The sequence below is a fragment of the Hyaena hyaena genome, unplaced genomic scaffold, assembly GCF_003009895.1.
Source record: "Hyaena hyaena isolate Hyena2069 unplaced genomic scaffold, ASM300989v1 scaffold_564, whole genome shotgun sequence".
In the NCBI taxonomy this organism is placed as follows: domain Eukaryota; kingdom Metazoa; phylum Chordata; class Mammalia; order Carnivora; family Hyaenidae; genus Hyaena; species Hyaena hyaena.
This window is the reverse complement of record NW_024081195.1, coordinates 355,094-378,435: the sequence shown is the minus strand read 5'-3', so window position 1 is coordinate 378,435 and position 23,342 is coordinate 355,094. Positions and strand designations below refer to the sequence as shown.

Genomic DNA, 23,342 nt, shown 5'->3' with positions numbered 1-23,342 from the left:
GAGCATTATGTCCAGTAACTAATACATAGCCAGTGCTGAAAAATATGTTGAGTAAATGAAATACATTCTTTTTATTGTCTAAGGTAAGCACTTTATATACATTAGTCCTCATTTTACTTCATTTAGTTGATTTTATAGATGGTAAATGAAATGAAGCTTATTAATTTGCCCAAAGTTGTGATTTGGGATTCTTCTAACCCCGTTTGACTCAGCCCTTTGCTTTTAACCATTGCTCCTATTCAGAAAGATCTAGAAGTAATGAAAATAGAGATTGAGACAAATGTGTAATTATTAGTTGTATTACTTATTATATGATTTGCAGAGTCTTTTGCATGTTACTATTTCTGTCTTAGCATTTTATTTAAAGCTGAACTTTTGGTTCCATGATAGCCTTGCCCAGTATACAAAACGTAATGTTGTATTCCAATACTTGTTTCATTACCTGGTTGGATTCCCACATCAATGTGTTGCTTTAACAGACAAACAAAAATCAGCTCTACTGGCACACCTCTAATGTATTTTTACAGTTTTTATTTGTGTATGAATTTTTATGGCCACTGACTTTTTAGAAGTGCTTAATGTTCTTCCATGATAAGTAAATACATATAGTTATGCTGTCAACTCTTTAGATTGTTCAAACTGTAAAATTTATTTTGTAAAATGTCCTTCATTATTTATGAGACCATTTAGTGAGTTTCTTGTGCTAAGTATCTGTAGGGTACTTGAAAGGAAGTTTTTTTTATTACAGATTGTTTTCTTTTTAACATCTTTCATGGTTGAAGTAGAATATAAACAGTCTTCAAGTTTAGATCAGTTTTAGCCCTGGAATAAATTTAAATACATAACTGGTAACTAAAAGCTTACAGTAGAGCAAGTTTTTATAAGCAATATTTGTACTTCATGCTCCAGTATGTGCTCTATTAAAACTTTTCAACATCGATCCATACATGCAATTTAGTGAACTTCTTACCCAGAAACCTAGTTAAAATTTTGGCCCTTCTGGATGTACTGGGAGATCTATCAAAAATTCACTAAAGTGGTGAAAACCCTTTTCATTTATTTCTCTTTATGACAAGTGTAAACTATTAAGGTTAAGTGGGTGGGGCAACTGGAAGTAATTACTAAGGCCAGTGGCATTTTTGTGGTTTAATAAAGGCAGAAGCTAATTATTCAGTTTTTATTTAAGTGAAATGGTGCCAGAAAGGAGGTTCCTGCAGAGCAGCTGCACTCCTTCAGTGTTACCCTAATTTACCAAAGACACAACTGTCACAAACAAAACTTTTAAACTTGATATATAACCACAAAAGTAAGGAGGCTTTTGTTTGGAGTGCATGCAGAAGAACTCCTTTATACAAATCAACCGGCAGATGACGGACAATGATGAAAATTTGATTCTTTGAAGTCATAATAGTCATTGAAATGTGTGAAATTCTGGTATTGAAAAGAGAGCGACCAGCAAGACTCTAAATCCTGGGTGGTTGCAAGAAGCTTGCTGGGAGGTTTTTCTGCATTTTGACACCAACTTCCCATTGCTTGTTCCCTGCTTCCTTTGTTAAAAAAAAAAAAAGGTTGAATTCACACAACATAAATGGGGACAGTTGATAACCGAATCATACAGTTTTTATATGGAAAACCAATATTTTATAATGGAAATTGGTATTTGAAAGAATAGAGTTCATTTACATCTACTGGCATATACTTTCTTAATGATTTTTTAAATTCTTCTAACATTTAACTAGACTTGTGAGATAGAAGGTCAGCTGTAAGCTCTTCCAGAATTTAAGATTGTGGAGGAGATGGTGCTGAAAGACTGGAACTTTGGAATTGTGAGATGCATCTTTTCAGTAGCAAATATTTATCTGAATGGCCTTCAGTGTATGAATCATTAGTTATGTTTCTTAAGATCGCACTATTGTACATAAGATTGTGTTTGTGAAACTTTATTAAGACAGTGGTGTTCTTTAATAATTGGAATGCAGGTTTTATGCTTGACTCAACTGTTTAAAAATTAAAAGTTTTAAAACTCAGCAAATCAGTGTATATTATCCAAAGGATAACTTGATTTATTAGAATTTATACATAATTATTAGCTAGTGAGCCATGAGTTTCTTTAGGTAAAAACTTGAAGGCTTCTCATCTAATGTGAGTTAGCTTTTTTGTAGTCATAGAAAATTATGAATTGTTATTTATAAGTATGTATTTAGCAATTAAAATGAGAAATCTATAAAAGGCAATATTGATATCGGCAAAGCATTTGAATAAGTAGGGTTTGTTTTTTTTTTAGAAAACCACAGGTGATCCAATATTGCAGTACAGAAGTAGAAATCTAGAGATAATGTCTTTAGTTCGATGCAGTTTAGTTTGCAGATGTTTTATTTTGAGGGAGAGCAAAGAATTTAAGACACAAGTAAAGATTTCAACATAGTGCCTCATAGTTCTTTTCAAGTATTACATTGTTTTAATGCAATCTTGGAGTGGGAGCTTTTAGCCCATTGAAATGTGGCTTAAAGGACAGGTTCTTCTGTCACTAGCTGAAGCCATGTGGATGAAATGATAACAATAGTGTCGTAATGCATTTTAAAAGTGTGAGAAATCAGTTTGTCTAGACGAAGAGTGTGCCTACAGAGACTAGGAATTTTAGAGCTTCTGTGCCCTTTAGGTGTCAAGTATGTGAGAGATGCCAAGCCTTTTCATTCTCAGTCTTTGGCAGCAGCTCAACTCTGCTGCAGTACCTTACATGTCTTCTGCAGGCAAGAACAGGGACTCTGTGTCAGAACAACTTGGGCTTCAAAATTCAGAAACTTATTTGTGCCAATGCCAACTCTAAATTGGGGGATGAGATCAATTAAAAAAATGTCATACTTTGAGAAGCTATGGAAGCACTGGTAGTTGTTCAAAATATAAAGAGTTTCGCAACATTTTATAGCCACTTAAAGAGATTTTCCATCCTAAAAAATCATTCTGTTCCTTCAATTTTAATAGTACAAATCAAGAAATACTGTTTCGTCTTTAAAAAGTCTTATTTTTTTATTATTTTGTCATATATACATTACAATATAGGAAGTTATAAAGACAAACTAAATCTGTTTCCTATAATCTCATCTTCTCGAGGTAAATGGTATTATAAGAATTTAATATGTTTCCTTTCCTGTAAATCTTAATTTAAGGAGTAGCTAGTTTATAGCTCTAGTTTTCATGAACTTTTATGGAGGGTTTGATGTGGAATTTGGAAATGATGCCTCACCCTGTAATTTTGTAACACACATTGTTTATGTACCACTTCAACTCTAGCTGAGGAAATATGACTTTAATATAAAGATATATAATATTAAATAATAATAATATGACAATATAAGTGCTATAGTAAATTCAAAAGAAATAAGCATTGAGGACTTCCTAGGAGTCTCTTTTAAGGTCTTCTTTGGAGAAATATGCTTCAGAAAGTCATCGAGTGTCATGAAACATGGAATTTCTTTGAAATTGAATTTGACAATTAAAAATTAACATTTAAAACTAATATTCATTCATTTAAAAATTGTGAACCTATATGCAAAGAAACTTTTTAAATGTAGGCACGTACTAGAAGTGCATATTTGTGTAAATATTTATATGGATTATTTTGATAGTTTCTCTGAACAGACAAGCTGTGACAAAGTAACCACACCTAATTATTGGTGCAGGTGGAATGGTATTGTGTTTAGCAGAAGATTGGTTGCCAGCTAAAATAACTTTAAACAGTGTTTTCTTAATCTGTGAGTAGGAAGACTAGTGAAGTCAGAAATACACTTTGTATTTTCCCAGTACATATTGTAGCACTAAGTATTAACACTAATTATTTGGTCAATAGCATTGTTTAGAGTGGAACTATAAATTAACATTAGTCTTCTTTAGGGGATATGTTACAATGAAATTGAAATTCACAACATTTTCTAGTTTTCACAAGTTTGGTATCATTTTCACGTTAACTCTTTTGTTTTTAACCAGTTTTTAAAAATTTAGTAAGTGAACCATAGTTTTAAACTGCTTCATTTATAAAAGTATGATTAACCCTGATAGGATCTTACTTTGATCAAATAAAGTATTTCTACCATTACTGAAAGGAGACTTAAACTTTGAATTACTTTATTACTTTGTGCCCTGATGACTACTATGTTTGATAAATATGTCTGATCTGGGGCATCAAACTTAGATGCATTTATCACTCTGAGCATTTGTTAAAACAAGAGAGAGTCTCAAGAAAGTTACCATTGTTTTCACCTCATATTTTTGCAAAAACTGTAACTTCTATGGCTTACCTCTGCAAAATAAATTTAATGTGGGTTCTTTTTGGTAGGTTTCACCAAAGGGAGATAAATTAAAATGCTAATTAAAGTTTCTAATTGATATTATTTAACAAAAGGTTTAGGCCTTCCCCTGAAGGAAATGACTTCTTGTAAGCAGTTTGAAACCGAAACCACTGGTAATAGATTTTTTAAATTTAAAAGTAACTTTTTATATCCCCTTACTTTTTAAAAAATATTTATATTTTTTTGAGAGACAGCACACTTGTGAGAACAGAGGATCTGAAGCAGGCTCTGTGCTGACAGCAGCAAGCCCAATGCTGGCCTCCAAGTCAGGAACCAAACTGAGATCTTGAGAATAGCTGTGGTCTGATGCCTAACTACTTGAGCCACCAAGATGCCCCTCCCCTTAATTTTAATATCCATTCACATTCTTTCTCTGCTTACTAGTTACACCTGCTCTTGAAATAAGAGTCTGTAGGCTCTTCTACCAGCAGACTCTTCAGAAATTATCAATGCTTTATTGGACAAAAGGAACCTATTTTTTTTTCATAAACCCTTGCCCACTGTACCCTAACACTCCTGCCAGTATACCTTTTCCAGATATCAAAATAGCAATTTATCTGATAACAGCAGAGTAGTGAAGTCAGAAAGCTAAAAACCCCAGTTTATAAATCTCAATAGAATTGCATGAATCTAGAAAGCAGCAAAAGTACATCAGAATGTATGTGAGCTGTTAGAAATGTGTTTGCTTGTTTTTCTGTAGGATATCACTACTTTAACTGGTGTTCCAGAAGAGCATATCAAAACTAGAAAAGTCAGGATCTTTGTTCCTGCTCGCAATAACATGCAGTCTGGAGTAAACAACACAAAGAAATGGAAGATGGAGTTTGATACCAGGGAGCGATGGGAAAATCCTTTGATGGGTTGGGCATCAACGTGAGTACTTTGATTTAATTTGAATATTGTTTTCTGCTCTCTTTTTCTGTGTGAATTTTCCTTTTAAATATATTGAATTGTAAATTCAATAATTTGACAATACTTTTTGAGACCATTTGTTTAGGTATCTTGTTAAATGATAGACACGTGTATTACATTTACATGAATATGTATTTAATGCTCATCTAAGTGTGGCCCAGCACAAAAATCATAGAAACAGTCTTTTCAGAGAACTATTTACTGGAGAAAAATGGCTGACACTAAGCACTGTTAGCACGGTTCCAAACTATGTATATTGGGGTGCCTGGGTGATTCAGTCAGTTAGCATCTGACTCCTGGTTTCGATCAGCTCATGATCTCTTGGTTAGTGAGTTCAGGCCCCGAGTCAGGCTCTGTGCTGACACTGCAGAGCCTGCTCGGGATTCTGTCTCTGCCCCTCACCACTTGCACATGCACATGCTCTGTCTCTCTCAGTATAAATAAATAGACTTAAGAAAAAAGAAATTAGGGGCACCTGGGTGGCTCAGTCGGTTAAGCTTCCAACTTGGGCTCGGGTCATGATCTCACAGTTCATGAGTTCGAGCCTTGCATTGGGCTCTGTGCTGACAGCTCACAGCCTGCTTCGGATTCTATGTCTCCCTCTCTCCTCCTTCCCTGCTCACGCTCTCTCTCTCTCTCTCTCTCTCTCTCTCTCTCAAAAATAAATAAACATTAAAAAAAAAGAAATTAGGTATTTTGAGGGAAACTTGTAAGTTCCTGAGATCTTGTGATTAACAAATATACAGTGCATTGGAATAAAGTGGTTGTAAATTCTGTGACACCAATGAAGTAAGTCAGTGACCTAAATGTGCTGGAATAAAACTCAAATGTTAAATAGCAGGGCTGCCTCTAGTTGATTAAAAGCTGCTGTTGCTGCTACTAGAGAAAACAGCCAGATAAGCTAGAAAATTGCCAATCTTATAGAGACTCCTAGAACGTTTTATGTTTCCACTCTCTAGTCAAAGGTGGTTATCAGTTTAAATTATGTCTACTTGTAAAAAGTAAGATACTTAACATCTTTACTTACAAATGTACGTGGGAGAGTTTTTGTTAAAAATGTCTGCTGCCAGGTTGCAGTTTAAATACAATTATATTTTATTTGACAAAATGATAACATAAGCAGTTTCTTAGGCGTCCATACTCAGTGTTTGAAATGTTATGATTACTCTTTAAGTCACATGAGATTTTAATGTTCTCCTTATTTGCAAGATTTATCCATTGTACTATTATTGGTATTTGGGTAGTTTTGTTAATAAATTTAAAGATCGAATGGGCTTTATTCAATGATGTATGAATCAGACAGCATCCCATCTAGCTAATAGAAAGGAGCTCTAAAGAACTATACAAAATGGAAGACTTTTTTGTTTTTAAGATTTTATTTTTAAGTAATCTCTGTACCCCACATGGGGCTTGAACTCCAACCCCAAGATCAGGAGTCACATACTCTACTGACTGAGCCATCCAGGCATCCCCAAAATGGGAGACTTTTATTGGCAAAAGAGTCAGAGGTAAGAAAAGTATGCATTACCTCTTCTTTTTAAAAAAAAATTTTTTTTTAAATTTAATGTTGGTTTATTTTGAGAGCGAGCACGTGTAAGCACAGGAGGGGCAGAGAGAGAGGGAGACACAAATCTGAAGCAAGCTCCAGGCTCTGATATGTCAGCACAGAGCCTGATGTGGGGCTCAGACTGTGAGCCGTGAGATTATGACCTGAGCTGAAGTTGGGCACTTAACCGACTGAGCCACCCAGGCACCCCTACCTCTTCTTTCTTTGGGGACAGAAGGGGTCTATTGGGTGGATTACCTCCCTGCTGCTGCTGAGGAAATTCTAGGATTGACTAGTTTAAGGTTACGTTTCTGGGACAGGTTGAAAACACAGTTAGGTATGCAGTCTTGCTTTGTTGATGTGAGGCTTAGCACAAGTGACTCCATTTTGAGCCTATTTTAATTTTTTGAAAATTAAATCAGACTCTCAGCATAACTGAGAGATATCATCTAAAGTAAAGGCATTAGCATCACTCCCAGCTACCACTTTGAAGTTCTCACAGCTTTTTCTTTTTTTAAATGTTTGTTTATTTTGAGAGAAAGAGCAGGAGCCAGGGAGGGGCAGTGGGAGAGAGAGAATCCACACTGTTAGTTCAGAGCCTGACTTGAGGCTCGATCTCAAAAGCCAAGAGATCGTCACCTGAGCTGAAATCAAGAGTCTGATGCTTAACCTACTGAACCATCCAGGTGCCCCTCTCACAGCTTTTATTGATCCTTTGTGTGGTATTCATAGGTCTTAATCTCTGTGACAGACCCCGGCTTCAGGTTCTTAATTTTTAAGTTGGTTATTCTTTCTGTTCATTTTTAGATGTTTCAGTCTTGGGGAGATCATTTGCTTGGTGGGTAGAGGCTAGGGACATGCATTTAAAGCCTTTGAGAGAATATATCCTGCCAGGGTAGATTAGTATGATTATAAAAAGCAAGATAATTCCCAGTGTTTGGATTGGACTTTAGAACCATGGTCTCCAAGATGCAAACCAGTCAAAATCAATTAAATCAGAGAAGGACTCCATGGAAGGAGTCTCTGTTTTATGCTAAGGTGAGCTTGTGTAACTAGTTTCAGCTTCCCCAGAAGTAATCCACAGCAGGTGGTATTGACCAGGGAAGTAGAGCCCTGCCTGCCAAAGGAAAGGAACCCTGAATGCTTCCAGTAATTCCCATTTAAATCTGTGGCTCCAGACCGGAAAAGTGACAGCCGTGGAAGCCAGCAATATTTTAATGACCTGTAGACTAAACAGGCTGTTTTATTCTGGTTACCCTTACCTTAGGTCCTTTTTTTATAGAGAGCCTGGATGCAAAGTTCCCCAAGTTTTGAGGTTCTTAACTAAAGACAGGGAAATGGACCAAGGGGTCTCTAATGAATAGATCAGAGTTTTTGATGACAATAAGAGTGGATTTTAGCTAAAGTGTGAAATCTTTATCTGGGATCTTGGGAGGACAATCTACATCATTGTCACCTGCCTCTTTTCTTCAATTTGATTTGAAGGTTTCCAATTTTTGCACATTACTAGATGTTAGGCAAAGCCTTTTTCAGCTGTGAAATATGTGCCTGAGATTCTAGTCCTTGAAGTTTGGCTTCATCTAGGTGGTGAGGAGAAACTAGTAGAGCCTCTTCCCAGGTAAATGCAAGGGTAGCCTTTGTTCTTAGTGATTCCAAGGGTGGAAAAAATGGAAAATATTAGTTTGGAGCGTCGTAGCCAGATATTTGAGGAAACTAGAAAAATTTAGGATCCAGTCCAGTTTATAGGCATATAACAAAACCTCTAAAATAGTTCATAGGAGGGGCGCCTGGGCGGCTCAGTCAGTTGAGCGTCTGACTTCAGCTCAGGTCATGGTCTCCCGGCTTGTGTGTTTGAGCCCCACGTCGGGCTCTGTGCTGACAGCTCAGAGCCTGGAGCCTGCTTCAGATTCTGTGTCTCCCTCTCTCTCTGCCGCTCCCGCTGTTCACACACACACTCTCTCTCTCAAAAAATAAACATTAAAAAAATTTTTTTTAAATATTTCATGGGAGTCGAGTCTAACATCTAAAAAGGTGCAAACATTATCTTAACTCCATTTTTAAAAAAAAAAAAAAACAAAAAACAAAGATAATCACAGTAAACCTAATCTGTGTGCAGTAAACTTGGCCTGATTGTTTATGAAAGTGCAGTGAGAATAGTGACTGACCATATGAGCTCTTTTTGAACACTGCTTTGCTGAAACTTTTCATAAGGAATTTTGAATTCTAAAAAGCTTCTGAGGGACTGGCCATCAGATTTTATATGCAAAATCATTTCAGTCAGAGCTTTGGTAGGGGCGCCTAGGTGGCTCAGTTAGTTAAGCTTCAGACTTCGGGACATGTCAGGCTCTGTGCCGAAAGCCTAGAGTCTGGAGCCTTCTTTGGATTCTTTGTTTCCCTGTCTCTCTGCCCCTCCCCCACTCACATCTGTCTGTCTCTCTCAAAATAATAAACATTAAAAAAATTTTTTTTTCAGCCTTGGTGATACAGCCAATGTTCCCAATTGTGTCTTGTTATAAGGAGAATAGATTTTTTAAAAAATTTTATGGTGTTTATTTTTGAGAGAGAGAAAGCAGAAGAGGGTCAGAGAGAGAGGGAGACAGCAGATCCAAAGCAGGCTCCATGTTGACAGCACAGAGCCTGATGTGGGGCTCAAACTCACAAACTAAGATCATGACCTGAGCCAAAGTCTGATGCTTAACAGATTGAACCACCCAGGTACCCCAAGGAGAATAGACTTTTATTGAAGTTGTGTAAATAACTAGCTATATTGCTATGAAAAGAATACGTAAGAGTTTCATCTCTGTTTACAAAGGTATACTTTACCAAATTGTTGTAAATCATTAATAGCTTAAGAGGAAAAGCTTGTCAAATCTGGAAAAACAAAACATTAAAGAACCAGCAATATTTCACACAAGAAGTGGTATAAATTATAATTTTCATCAGTCTACTCAGTCCCATGTTACTAATCCTTTATTTTATTTTTTTAAGTAGGCTCTATGCCCAACATGGAGTTCAAATTCATAACCCCAAGATCATTGCATGCTCTGACTCAGCCAGCCAGCACCCACCATGTTATTAATTCTTGAATCCAGTTTTTTCTAATAGTTCTGGAAATTCCTACCCAGCTTAGTTTTATGATTTTAGTTATGAGAAATCTGTTCTTGTCAGGGCGCCTGGCTGGCTCAGTTGGTAGAGCATACAACTCTTGATCCCAGGGTTGTAAATTTGAGCCCCACATTGTGTATAGAAATTACTTAAAAAAAAAAATAAAAATCTTAAAAAAAAAAAAAAAAGAACCCTATACTTGTCAAAATCCTTTTCACGAATCTCCTTTAAAATGTAGCACTTTTTTTTTAGATTTTTTTTTAATGTTTTACTTATTTCTGAGAGAGAGAGAAAGACAGCTTGAGCAGGGGAGGGTCAGAGAGAGAAAGAGATACAGAATCCAAAACAGGTTCCAGGCTCTGAGCTGGCTGTCAGCACAGAGCCCAGCGCGGGGCTCAAAACCATGAACCGTGAGGTCAAGACCTGAGCGAAAGTCGAATGCTTAACCGACTGAGCCACCCAGGCGCCCCTAAAATGTAGCACTTTTGCAGGAACACTGCAGCATCAGAGTAAAACAGCCATCTCTGTGAATGACAAAAGAGTTAAAAATGTCTGTGATTAAAGACCTGACAAGAGTCCCTTATAATGGAATTGAACAGGAAATTGGTTATTTTTGTGTTACACAACATTGTAAGACAAGTAGAATTATGAATGATAACATTATACCAGGACATCAGGATTTCTAGAATTTTTAGAACACATAATACATACCTATATCAATTACATAAAGAAGGCTTACTATTATTTTATCTGACATGACTTCTCCTGTCACTGAACATATCAAATAAGCCTAATAAGAAGAGAACACAAATCTTTCGCAATTTTCTAGGACCCTCTAGAAAAATCCTAAAGTTAGTTCAAGGTCAAAAGTATTTCATTTGGAGTTTGATTTTTGGAAAGCTGATAAAAAATATCAACGGTTAAAAAAAACACTTGGTCAAGTAGGATTGTAGGTTAGTGTGAAACAATACTTAGTTATCCAGTTAACCATAGGGATAATTAAAGACTGAGAGAGCAAATACAAAAAGTTAAATTACGGGGCGCCTGGCTGGCTCCTAGTTGGTGGAACAAATGACTCTTGATCTCAGGGTTTGTGACCCATGATAGGGCATAAAGCCTACTTTTAAAAAAAAGTTAAATTATTATAAAAACAATAACTCTAGCTCTTTCTTTTAATAAGGGAGGTAATTAAGTACCTGATAAAAACAACATGAAACACAGGAAATTATTTTGATAAGACAGAATCTTTGATTTTCTAGGTAAAGGAATAATAATTTTTTTACAATCTCATATCAAAAACAGACTAACAATCCAAGAAAAATTTGTCCTTTATTCAGAGAGAAAAACCACATTCTAATTTCTTACTAGTTTACTTTAAAATTTGTTTACTTAAATTCATTTTTTTTCTTAGCCAGTCTTGATCATGCATAATACTTGTGTCCAAAGATTCTTTTTCCACAAACGTTAGTGGCTTTAAATTACATATGTTAGAATTTTTAACTCTAAAAACCGTTTTTAAAAATTATGTAGGCTCCATGTCCAGTGTGGGGCTTGAACTCATGACCCTGAGATCAAGAGTTGCGTTCTCTACTGACTGAGCCAGCCAGGTACCCCTAAAATTATTTAATTTTTAATGAAAATAAAGAAGTAAGCAATATGAACCGTCTCTTACACTAGCATTCTGTGGCTTGGTAGACATACTTTTTGTTATTTCTGGAAACACATGTTTTCTCATAGTAAATTTCTCAGGCACAAAACATGTTTACTAATACATCCAAATACTTTTAGTTCCTCTATAAAAGGAAGCCAAAGTAGATAAACCAATTATATTCAGTAAGTAATGTTTCAGTATTTTATCTTATTTGTAAATGATCTAGATATTTAATGATTCTCCTTCATTTAACTTAGCAAAACTTTAAGGTTTGAGGTTACCAAAAAGATTTGGGGAAACTTAAAAATTCATCTAAAAACTTTTATCTGGCTTACATCTATTAACTTCACTCATTCTTTAAAATTATGTTTAGATCACTTCTCAGAATTCATCATCCAAGTTATTTTTCCTGCTGATAAGTTTTATAACAGAGATAATGTGAACATACTTGACTACTAAACCCAAGTATACTAAAAGTTGTATGTTTGCATTGTATTCACTATTGATAATTCTAAAGACATGTCTATTTTAACTAAGCCAACAAACTTAAATTGGCTTTGATACTGAATATTTTCTCAGATCACATGAGTCTGAAAAGCATTTTAGTGTCTTTGTATATCTGAGAATGTTAGGAATACCTTAGTTCATGTAATTTTCTTTAATTTCTTAATTTTCTTTAAGCCAATTAAATGGAACTCCTTTACAAGTTAATTTTACCAATACCATTAAGAGATTTAAAAAACCCCACCTATCTGCACCACATGTATTTAGACACATAGACATACAGACAGATGTAAATGTAGAACTTCTACCTTCTATTTTAAAATTATTGACACCGGGGCGCCTGGAACGCTCAGTCAGGTAAGCATCTGACTCTTGATTTCATCTCAGCTCATGATCTCACAGTTCCTGAGATTTAGCCCTGAGTCTGGCTCTGCACTGAGCATGGCACCTGCTTGGGATTCTCTATCTCCCTCTCTCTCTCTGCCCCTCCCCAGCTTGTGCTCTCTCTCTCAAATAAGTTCTTTAAAGAAAAATAAAATTACTGCCATCAGTCAGGTACAGGAATACACAACTCACTAGTTATAAAAGAAGTTGGATCTAAGTTGTTTTTCTGGTAGATGGTATAAGGTAAGTTTACCTGTTCAGATGGCTAAAGCTTTTTACTTTTATTTCTAGAGGAGACATCTGCTTCACTGAGTTGATGTTTACAGATCTGCATAGGACCTTTGAGGACACATTTTTTTCCATTGTCCCAGTTGATTACAAATAAAGCCTCAACCGCTGTTCCATGGTTTTGATTGTGGGCCCCTAAGAGGTGTTATGTGGGGGCACCCAGGTGTTATTTTAGGTGCCTGGCCTTGGAGCTGTTGTATCTGTAAGGCCAGTATCTTGGCAAACTTTTGTTTGTGGTCTTGTTTCAAAGTTCTTTCAAAGTGCTCAACTATGATCATAAGTTCAGTCAGTTGTCTCCCATCCTGTTTTCTGCTTGTTTATCACTTCACTAATCTCAGGAGATAATCCATTGACAAATAGAGCAGCTAGAGCAAGTTGGGTGACCTTATTCTTATTCTGGAGCCCCAAAATCCTCTAGGAAGAAAGCTTCCAGGTGGGTTTAGTGTCTACAGCAGATTCATCTTTCTTTTGTTCACATGTTTGAGTAATATACTAACCAGTGTGAACAGGGAGGACTATAGGAATGGCTTTTAAAGATTGGTTGCTGTTCTGTGAACGTATTCTAGTCCAGGAGGGGACCAGATTGAAGGTTAAAGATCTTGGATATCATCCTTGGGGTTACACCATCTTGCTTCCTGCATCCATTTTTGGGCTTCACCAGGTCCCACCAGCATGTGCACAAGAGGACAAGATCCAGCAACCTGGGGCCATAGGCCTCATAATGACTCTAATAAATTCTTCAGATCACTTCTGGGGGATCCTCCTTGGGTTTAGGAAATTCTGTAACTATGGTTTTAGTTTAGTCGTTGACCAAGGAATGGAAAGAGAGTCACCCCACAACCTCAGGTGATTTTATTATAAAAGGTAACCTTTTAATAGTCTCTTCAGAGTGGAAAGGCAATTCAGATATAGGATAAGTGGAGTGTTGAATAGTCAGGTAAAGGAAGATTTGAGGCAAGCAACAGGAGTCATGTCAGTTTTACTGTCTTTTTTTAAATACCTCTTGTGTCTTTAATTTTTTCATTAGTCTTTTACTTCATTTTTTTTTTTAATGAAGTACTTTTGGAATCTTGCTGCATTTTAGAAACTTCTGAATACCAATTAAAATAGGTATCCCATTCTGTTTGTTCAGTTCAGGAACCCTTGTTTTCAAGTACATTTCTTAAATGAAGATCTCATCTAATTGGAACGTTCTCCATAATGGCCATTGTAATTCTAGGTTGTCTCTAATAACATTTTGGCATTTTTGTAGCTTCTGACACCATAGTTCTTAGACAAAATATGCAGGTGTGTCAGAAGGTGGTGTGCTTAACTTTTTAGAATTTAAAGATCCCTTCCTTTTTGTTACTGTTGTTGTTGTTCTAGCTAAGGCTTTGGGTCTCTTAGAACCAAACTTAAGGGGATACCTATAAGGGATGTGCTGCTGCATTGGGGGTTTTGTGATAATTTCCAGTATGCCTCATTGCATAGAAATTTTCTTGAGATTGGCAGTAACAGTGTCAACCTAACCCATTGTGTAACCAATTTATACTAACATGGGGATCTCTGAGTTAGGTGGGGATTACTCTAACAGCTTTTAAGTGTCCTCACACCTACAGATTTTTGGCTTCCATGATCCCCATTAGCATTAACCCCTATATAAAACAAGACAACCAAACATGTATGCCTTAATATGTTGGCAGTAATCAAGAGATATTACTGTGCGCTAGCCATGAGACAGTCCTGTGTGTACCACCAGTAATTTCTATCATGGAACCTTGGACTGGGGAAAGGATTGAAGTAGCAGACACCAACAAATGGGGACTGGAGGCTCCGCATCAGTGGGAAACTGCAGCTGCCATTAACAGTTCCCCTATGGTTCTTGGGACAGAATCAAAGACTCTGGGGTTTTAGCCAAAAGCCAGAATTGTGGCCTGAACTACCTGGTAAGCCAATTAGATTCAGAGCTTGATGTGAAGAGAGGAGAGATTAAAATGAGGAACTTACCCATAGCTCTTAGAAATGGTGGGAAGGGGGTGCCTGAGTGGCTTAGTTGTTAAGCATCTGATTTTGGCTCAGGTCATGATCTCACGGTTCATGAGTTCAAGTCCCACATCCAGTAAGCTTGAGCCCCACTTGGGGTGAGCTCTGCTCTCTCTCTCTTTGTACCCCTTATTCTCACGTCTTCTCTCTCTCAAAAAAAAAAAAAAAAAAAAAAAGTGAAAAAAGACCAAGAACTCAAAAGGATTCATAGGAACCACCCATGTTTGTCATTGTCCCTGAATGCCATCAGAAGTTTGCTTCATATCCCATTGCTACCACCAAGCCTGTTAGAAACAAAATTCAACTGAGTAAACTTAAAGATCAAATTCACTTTACTCAGTTATTCATGAATCCAGCAGCATTCCATCTAGCAAATACAAAGAAGCTTCTAAATGCTGTGCAAAATGAAAGACTTATTGGTGGCTTATAGGAGGCAAGGACAAGGAAAGAGAAAATTATGTAATCTCTCTGATTGTTATTCCAGATTGACTATTTTAAGATTACATTCTTGAGAGAGATTGAAATTGCAATTAGGTTACATATGAAGTTTTGATTTGTTGACATGGGGCTAAGCACAGGTGACTCCATTTTAGGATTGCTATCTCTTTATAACAGTTTTCAGTTGGGGGTTATTATACATAATACTTAAAATGATTCTTGTACATATTTGGTGAACCTATGACTTCATATTAATGTGCTAATTGACCCCTGACCAAACAAATTTCTATTAAGTACCATTCTTTAATTCTCTGTCCTTATTTCTATTCAGTTAATGACATTGGTAATGTGAGAAGTTTTGTTTTAGCAGGTAGTGCAGTGACTGATAGATTACCTTGAACTTGTGGAGCATGTATTTTATGCTTTGTTAGGGTGGGTCATTTTCAGTTTTACTCTGGTCTTCGCCCTAGAACACAGTGTTAAAAAATGAGGTTTCGGTGGAAAGCACGAGGTACTTACCAAGTCCTTCTAACTGTGGGACTCCAAACTCAGTCTCCCCTGTAGCAAGTAAACAAACAGCAACTGAAACCTCTACTTAGTTCTTTCAGGTTTCTGAGCTGTTGAGAGTCGTGCCCATTTGTATGCAGTTCAGAATTTCTCTCCTCTGCAGATTCTTCCTTTTCGTTGTTTCTTCCCCAAACTTTCCAGCAGCTCTGGCAATCCTAAACTTCATCTCCAGATTCCTTGTGCTGATAAGACTATGGTTTTCTGCTTGACTTCTTGATGGTCCTAGCCATCTAGCCTAGAGAGTACTTTTAGGGCAAAAACAGTATCAGTTTACCTAATCCACTGTGTTTTCCTTCTTTCAAAGATTGAATCCTCTCCATTTTCTTTCCTGCTTTTGGTCACTCTGTTCCCTTCAAACGGTTGGTTTTTGTTTTGTTTTATTTTGTCCACAGTTTATAATTATTATGTAATTGTTAATCAGACAAATCTGATATTAATGACAGTTAAACCTGCCATTATCCAAATTGGAACCTCAGTAATTGGGAATTGATCAAATAAAGCTTAAAAATAGAAGTACAGGGGCGTAGGGGTGGCTCAGTTAAGCGTCCGACTTCAGCTCATGCCATGCTCTCACAATTCATGGGTTCGAGTCCCTCATTGGGCTCTGTGCTGACGGTATGGAGCCTGCTTGGGATTCTCTGCCCCTCCCCCACTTGGGCTTTCTCTCTCAAAAAATAAATTTAAAATAAATACAGAAGTACCGACTGTATCTGGTAAAGATTAAAAAGATTATTTATAGATGGAGGACGGTAGACTATAAAAGACTTCACATAAAAGATTGGTATTCATTGCAGACCAGGAGTGGTGGTTGGGATGGACTTTCATACGCTGATGTAGTGGTGTCCCTCTGTATTCCTAGTGGGAGGAACAGATTCACCTGCTGGGAACGTATAGGGTACCTTCAGAGGAATACTAGCAATATGTTTGAACAGTTGGTTACTTCCAAGGGGAATAATTAAAAAGAAGACTGGAAAGTGGGTTCTGTTCATATTATAGAAGGGCTTGAATGCCAGAGTGTAGGAAATTTTGAAATTAATTTGGTAGACACTGGAAACTATTTTAAGTTTTAAAGTTGGACAATGAGTTTGAAAGTTGAACTTTAGGAAAATTTAATCTGGCAAGGTGAAGGGTAGATTGGAGTCCAGAAGGGAGGCAGAAAGATTAGTTAGGAAAAGGTAGTAAGTTTGGGGAAAGGATAAAGGGTGACTGGTGGTGGCAGCATACTTAGAGAAGAATTGCGGAATATAGGAGATTGAGAAGGAGAAATTTAGAAACGGATAAAAGTTGTTAGTGTTCAACCTGTATATGTAATTCTTTATAAATAAAATGAGCAGAATACTAGAAGCTGTACCACCTTTACAGAAAGGAGAGCTCCTGAGTTTTCTCTACAGTTTTTCTGTTCTGTTTCCTATTCTCAGCTAAGCTGACATGAATGACAACACTCACCAAATTACTGGATCATATATATGTTGACCTTTTATTTTTAATAGAAGACAATTCTGTTTCCTTTTTTTTTAATGTTTATTTATTTTTGAGAGAGAGGCAGAAAGAGAGGGAGACAGAGATTCTGAAGCAGGCTCCGTTCTGAGCTGTCAACACAGAGCCCAATGCTGGGCTTGAACCCACCAGCATTGAGATCATGACCTGAGCTAAAGTCAGGTGCTCAACTGACTGAGCCCCCCAGGATGATTCTTTTTTTTTTTTTTTTAAGTTTATTTATTTATGTTGTGAGAGAGCGAGCCAGGGAGGGGCAGAGAGGGAGAGAGAGAATCTTAAGGAGGCTCTGCACTGTCAGTGTAGAGCCTGTTGTAAGGCTCATACTCATAAACCGTGAGATCATGATCTGAGCTGAAATTAGAGTCAGATGCTTAACTGATTGAGCCACCCAGGTGCCCCTATGTTGACCCTTCTGTTTTCAGTATAGTTTCTCTAAACTGTCAACTGAGAAATCATATATGCTTTGAAAAGGAGGGATCAATATAAAATTATGTTATTGGTGCTAATATGGCTAACTAATGTGAAGTTCTTTTCTTATAAGGAAGTGGTATGGTTCATTATAGAATCTCATAAGGAGTCTCAGAACAGTAACCATAGTAGATGACTAGAACTTCAGCAGCAATTTGTGGATCTTCATTTCATTGAGGGCTACTTCCGATATATTCTCTTCTGTGTCTATCTCATATCTTCCCACTATCCATATTACTTCCTAAATCTCCTTTATTTTTTTACTTCCATATTTTTTAAAGTTTGTTTTTAGAGAGAGAGAGAGACAGTGGACATGTGCATGAGAAGGGTAGAGGGGTAGAGAGAGAATCCGAGAGAGCGAATCCCAAGCAGGCTCCGTGTGTCCAGCACAGAGCACAATGCAAGTCTCAATCCCACAAACCAGGAAACCGTGATCTGAGATCAAGAGTCAGATGCTCAACTGAGTTAGCTACCCAGGCACCCCTGTTTCCATGTTTCTAAATGATGTTTCACAGAATGCTATATTCACCTTTGAGAGATTAATAATGAACATTTATAACAAACATGTTCTATTTATAAATGTACTAGTAAAACTGATATTTCTGAAGTTAACATGCCATTTTGTGAAGAGTCCATGTAGATTTATAAACATTGTCACTTTCTTAGATTGAAGAACTCAGTTAGATGTCAGTTCTTGGAGCTTTATTTTGTCATGTGGCCATATGCTTAATTATTGTCCATAACAATGGAAGGTTCATTTAGAAGAGTGGGTGTTCCTGCCATCTCTTTGGTGGAGAGGGGTAATGATAGTACTGACAGTTGCACTCACCAGTAATTTTCTTGATAATAAATTTATAAGGTCAGTTTGAGAATTCTCTTGTTTTTTATTCAATTCTAATTTTTTTGAAGAGTTGAATAAATGATTTTATTAAGGAGTAAAAAAATTGCTGAATGTCTTTGCAGTTACAAATTTTGTTTTTAATTTTTTTTAATGTTTTATTTATATTTGAGACAGAGACAGAGTGCAAGTGTGGGAAGGACAAAGAGAGAGGGAGGCACAGAATATGATGCAGGCTCTAGGCTCTAAGCTGTCAGCACAAAGCCAGACATGGGCCTCAAACCCATGAAGCATGAGATCATGACCTTAGCTGAAGTCAGATGCTTAACTGACTGAGCCACCCAGGCACCCCTGCAGTTACAAATTTTTTAATTTGACAATACAGGTTAGAAAATCTGTTTAACACAGGAAAAGATGATACTCAAAGAGTTAACCGTTTTAAAGAGATTATTTGAAATAAGATATTTCATCAGTAGTATACTTATCTGATACTTATTTTCTAAACTTTTTAGTTCTAAACGTCTTACTTGTATATTTTAAAATATATACTTAATGTTAAATTTTGGAAAAAAATTGTTTCTTATAGGGCTGATCCCTTGTCCAATATGGTTCTGACCTTCAGTACTAAAGAGGATGCAGCTGCCTTTGCAGAAAAAAATGGTATGTTCAGTCTGCATTTGTTTTGCTTTGACATATAAAATGAAAATATGATTTTATGTTCTTGACCTTAATCAAAACCAGTCAGAAATATAGAATTTGAGTCGAAACATATCTTATAGTAGGTCTGTCTAATCCAGTGCTTTTTAGATTTTTTACACCATCGGAACGTTTCCCTGCTATAAAAAAATCTAAAATAGAGTGCTCACATAACATGTAAAAGACAAACTTCCCTAATTTGAAATAGAAGCAGGGAGAAAACCTGTTTCTCCTACCCCTATCTTGTTTATGACTCCCTCTGCAAAATTACTAATGTTTGGTTTTTGAACTCCTTAATTATCTCATAAGGTAGTCTAATTCAGTTGATACCTCTGTTTATTATTTTATTACTGTGAGCCAAAATCTCAAATCTATAATTCTGCCTAATACCCCTTAGATTATTTGGAAAATAGTTATCATTACTTTATTCTCTATAAGATTTCATGTAAGCCTAAATGCCACTTTTCTAGATAATGGTGGGGGTAGTACCAAGCATATTCTGAATTCTAATATTAGATTAATGAAGCCTAAGACTGTAGTAGCTTTTGAGGTAGCCACCAAAAACTATTGTTTATGCTGATATTGCTATCAATGGAAATGCCAGTGGTTTTTTTTCTCCTCGTTTTCTATTAAGCCATGCAACAGTGGGAGTCAGTACAGTCTGAATTCTGATCCTTGTTATGCCACTTTGAAGCTACATGATTTTGGATTAGTTTCATAATGGACTTAATGTTTTTTCATGGTTGAAGTCATGGTGTCTAAGTCATAGTACCTAGTCCAGTACCTTTTACATAATAGTACTTCCGTATCTATTAGTTCTGACCCTTACCTCTCTCCATCTAATATTTTGATTTGTCTCCTTTGAATTTAAAAGCACTACTATATATTTGTATCTAATGCATTCTTTTGTTCCAGTTGGTCAAATTGAATTTGAATCTAAATTATCTATTTGAATGAGATAGTGTCTATTTAAGTATATTGTTACTATCAGGCAGTATATCAGTATAAAAGATTATTAGTGTTCTATAACATATTTGAAATATATTACTATCTAAAATATTCACTTTTTACCCTTAGTATTATGTAGCTTATGGCTAAGAGTGTGAAGCCAAACCGCCCAGCTGTGGATCCATGTTGGTCTCTTCTTTCTATGTCTTGTGCTTCCTATGTACAATGGGAATTGAGGATTGAATTCATTACTAGAAATACTTAAGCTATAATTGTACGTAAGTTCATCCTAGTCTTTGTAGTAGACTTTTTAAAACCTAAAAAAAAAAAAAAAAATCATAAATGAAGCTCCTTATTAACATGTTCTTGGCCATTTCCAAATTTCTTAATTACATAATTATTTTCATGCTGGTCATAGTCTTTAAAATATTATTTTGATTTAAATTAAATTGCTTTTTAATTAAACTGTAATATAGCTTATCAAAAGCAGTTCTATTAATGTTTTCCATCTTTGCAGCCTACCATATTTCATGTCTGACACCTTGAAAATTATTCGAGGTCTGTAATGTGAGTTTAATAACAAGAAATCTAATTAAATTGTTAAATCTCTGGTTAATGTCTAAGTGGTCACCAGGATTGCATGACTACAGTTGTCATGTGAATTGCAGGTATGAACTAGCTGCTGCTGTTGAAATCAGGTGCTTTCCCACTCTGATTTCTACCTCCTTGGAAAAGAAAACTAAGGAACATTATCAAAGTCAGTAAACAGTATAACTTGAAAAAGCTTAATGGACAGTATCTTATAATACGGTAGGCTAATTGTGGGTCAGAAATTTTAACCTACAAGTTAGTAGGAGTTCTGTCTGTCTTAGTAACTGCCTTGTCCTCAGCACCTAGCACAAAACCTATATAATGGACATATGATATGTGGTGAAATTGACTTTCTAAAAAACATCCCTCTACTCATCTCCTGAGAGAGTTCTCAGTGATTTTTACACCCTTAAATTCACTGTGGTACTTGTGATCTGCCTCGTTTATTGAACATTCAGCATTATATATCTTTATATATAATGTCCTGTTTCTCTAGTTATTGAGGTAACAAATCATTGAAATGGTATAGAACCGTGGAATGGACAATCTTTTCCCACATCTTACCCATTCTGATTTACCTCTCTTGGGTAGGTGGATAATAGTATTGGGGACATAAAAATGTATCCCCATTCCCCCCACACCTAACATCATTCTTTTGTGAGCTAATGATGTTGCAGGTTGGGTGAACCAGTGTTCTGGTTAGTGAAAGCATTAAAAAGAAATGGTTTAGAAGCACTAATATGTAAAGACTATTGGATTAAGAGACTAGTAATTAGGATTCTCATTCCCTGTTAGCTTCACAGGAGATCTTGAGCAAGTCATGTTTCACTATACTTTTGATAAACATATTTCTTCATCTTTGAAATGAGAAGTTGGATTGGGTAATACACAAAGATTGTAGACATAAGGTTATATTTCCTTACTTTTTAGCTCAGTATCTTATTCATTATATGCTCTAGTGAGAAAATTTGTTTTTGTTGATATGAATAAACAAAAAAACCTGGCAAAGGTTATCCAATATTTGTCTTTTGGGCATGTCTAGAAATTAAGAGGTTAGTTTATATACTCAGGGACTATTCCAAAAAATGACCAACCTATGCCTTTCATCCCCTTCTTAGTTGTTTTCCTTACTTTTTTTTTTTTTTTTTTAAATATTTTTTATTTATTTCTAGGAGAGAGAGAGACAGCATGAGCAGGGGAGGGTCAGAGAGAGAGGGAGTCACAGACTGAAACAGGCTCCAGGCTCTGAGCTGGCAGTCAGCACAGAGCCCGATGCGGGGCTTGAACCCACGAACCGGGAGATCACGACCCAAGCGAAAGTCGGACGCTTAACCGACTACGCCACCCAGGCGCCCCTGTTTTCCTTACTTTTAAATGGTTTTTTAAAAAGTCATGACCGTCATTGTCCTTGACATAAAAGATTGTATCGTAGAGAATCAGTACAGGGAAGAACAAAATTTCCAGACTTATTTGCTTCCTAGAAAACATTTTAATGCCTTTGAATTATATTTCAGACTCAGGTAATAAGTGTCGTCACAAAAGCTAACATAAACACTAAGGCATGAGTTTGTCACTATGCCTAGTGTTTTTCATTCTTCTCATTTAATCCTCATGCAACTCTATGAAGCATGAACAGTTATTATCCCCATTTTGTAGATCAAGGAAACTGAGGTTTTAGAGACATTAAGTAACATTAGATAACAAGGCCATAATACCCATAAGTGAATGAGCAAGTTTTATTTGAACACAGTCATAGTCATTCATGTATCATCTATAACTGTTCTTCAGCTGCAGTAGTAAAATAAAATAGTTGTAATAGAGACCATGTGGCCCCCAAAGTCTAGAAATATTTTATTTTTGTCCATTTCCAGAATATAGTTATTGACCCATGGTCTGAACCATTACACACACACACACAGTCTTAATGCCAACACTTTCTTCTGTGACTTTTTCTAAATCCAAAATATCCTTTATTCAAACATCATATAGGGCCTATGCTTAAGATACGCTTCTCAACTGATAATATAAAGTTTACAACGTAAGTACTCACATCACTGAAGCACTGATGTAGCTTTATTTTACTGTGTCCCATTTCTTCTTTCTGCCCTTATCCCCAAGCTTGCTATATCCTTTATTTCATCTGTAACTTGACTCATGCTGTTCCCATTTTCATCCTTAATGCTGCAAGAGCTACTATCTAGCCTTCAAAATACAGTTTAAATATTAACTCTTTCTTGGTCCCTTTTCTTATTCCCCTTTCCCACCTCCATCTCACACCCCCTACTGGATATGCTTTCTGTCTTCCTTTTAACTTCCACAATGACATTATTCCTTTCTTACAGCTTTTATAGTACTGTTTTGTATTTTTTGTATTGCATTCCATCAGACATTATTGTTGCTGGCACTGGTGTATGGGCTCTGGGGATCAGTAGTTAAATAAGGCCTGTCCTTGTACTCAAACTGTTAATATTTTATACTGGATTATAAGCACCTGCATGGATAAAAACCCCATCCAGTTCCACTCATCTTTTAATTTGATCA

General features: G+C 36.3%; 1 protein-coding gene and 1 long non-coding RNA gene across 2 annotated transcripts in view; one reads left to right on the top strand and one right to left on the bottom strand.

Moving 5' to 3' along the window:
* NDUFS4 (NADH:ubiquinone oxidoreductase subunit S4) overlaps nucleotides 1–23,342 on the top strand; it is a 110,634-nt gene that overhangs the window by 69,784 nt on the left and 17,508 nt on the right. The window contains exons 3-4 of the mRNA XM_039256211.1: nucleotides 5,047–5,219; nucleotides 19,153–19,226. Coding sequence (XP_039112142.1) covers nucleotides 5,047–5,219; nucleotides 19,153–19,226 — 247 coding nt within the window. The remainder of the gene's footprint in view (nucleotides 1–5,046; nucleotides 5,220–19,152; nucleotides 19,227–23,342) is intronic.
* Nucleotides 1,164–14,807, bottom strand: LOC120248049. Its single transcript, XR_005532481.1, has 2 exons — nucleotides 14,723–14,807; nucleotides 1,164–1,547 (listed from the first exon to the last, which is right to left on the bottom strand). It is a non-coding gene; the product is annotated as an uncharacterized LOC120248049 (long non-coding RNA).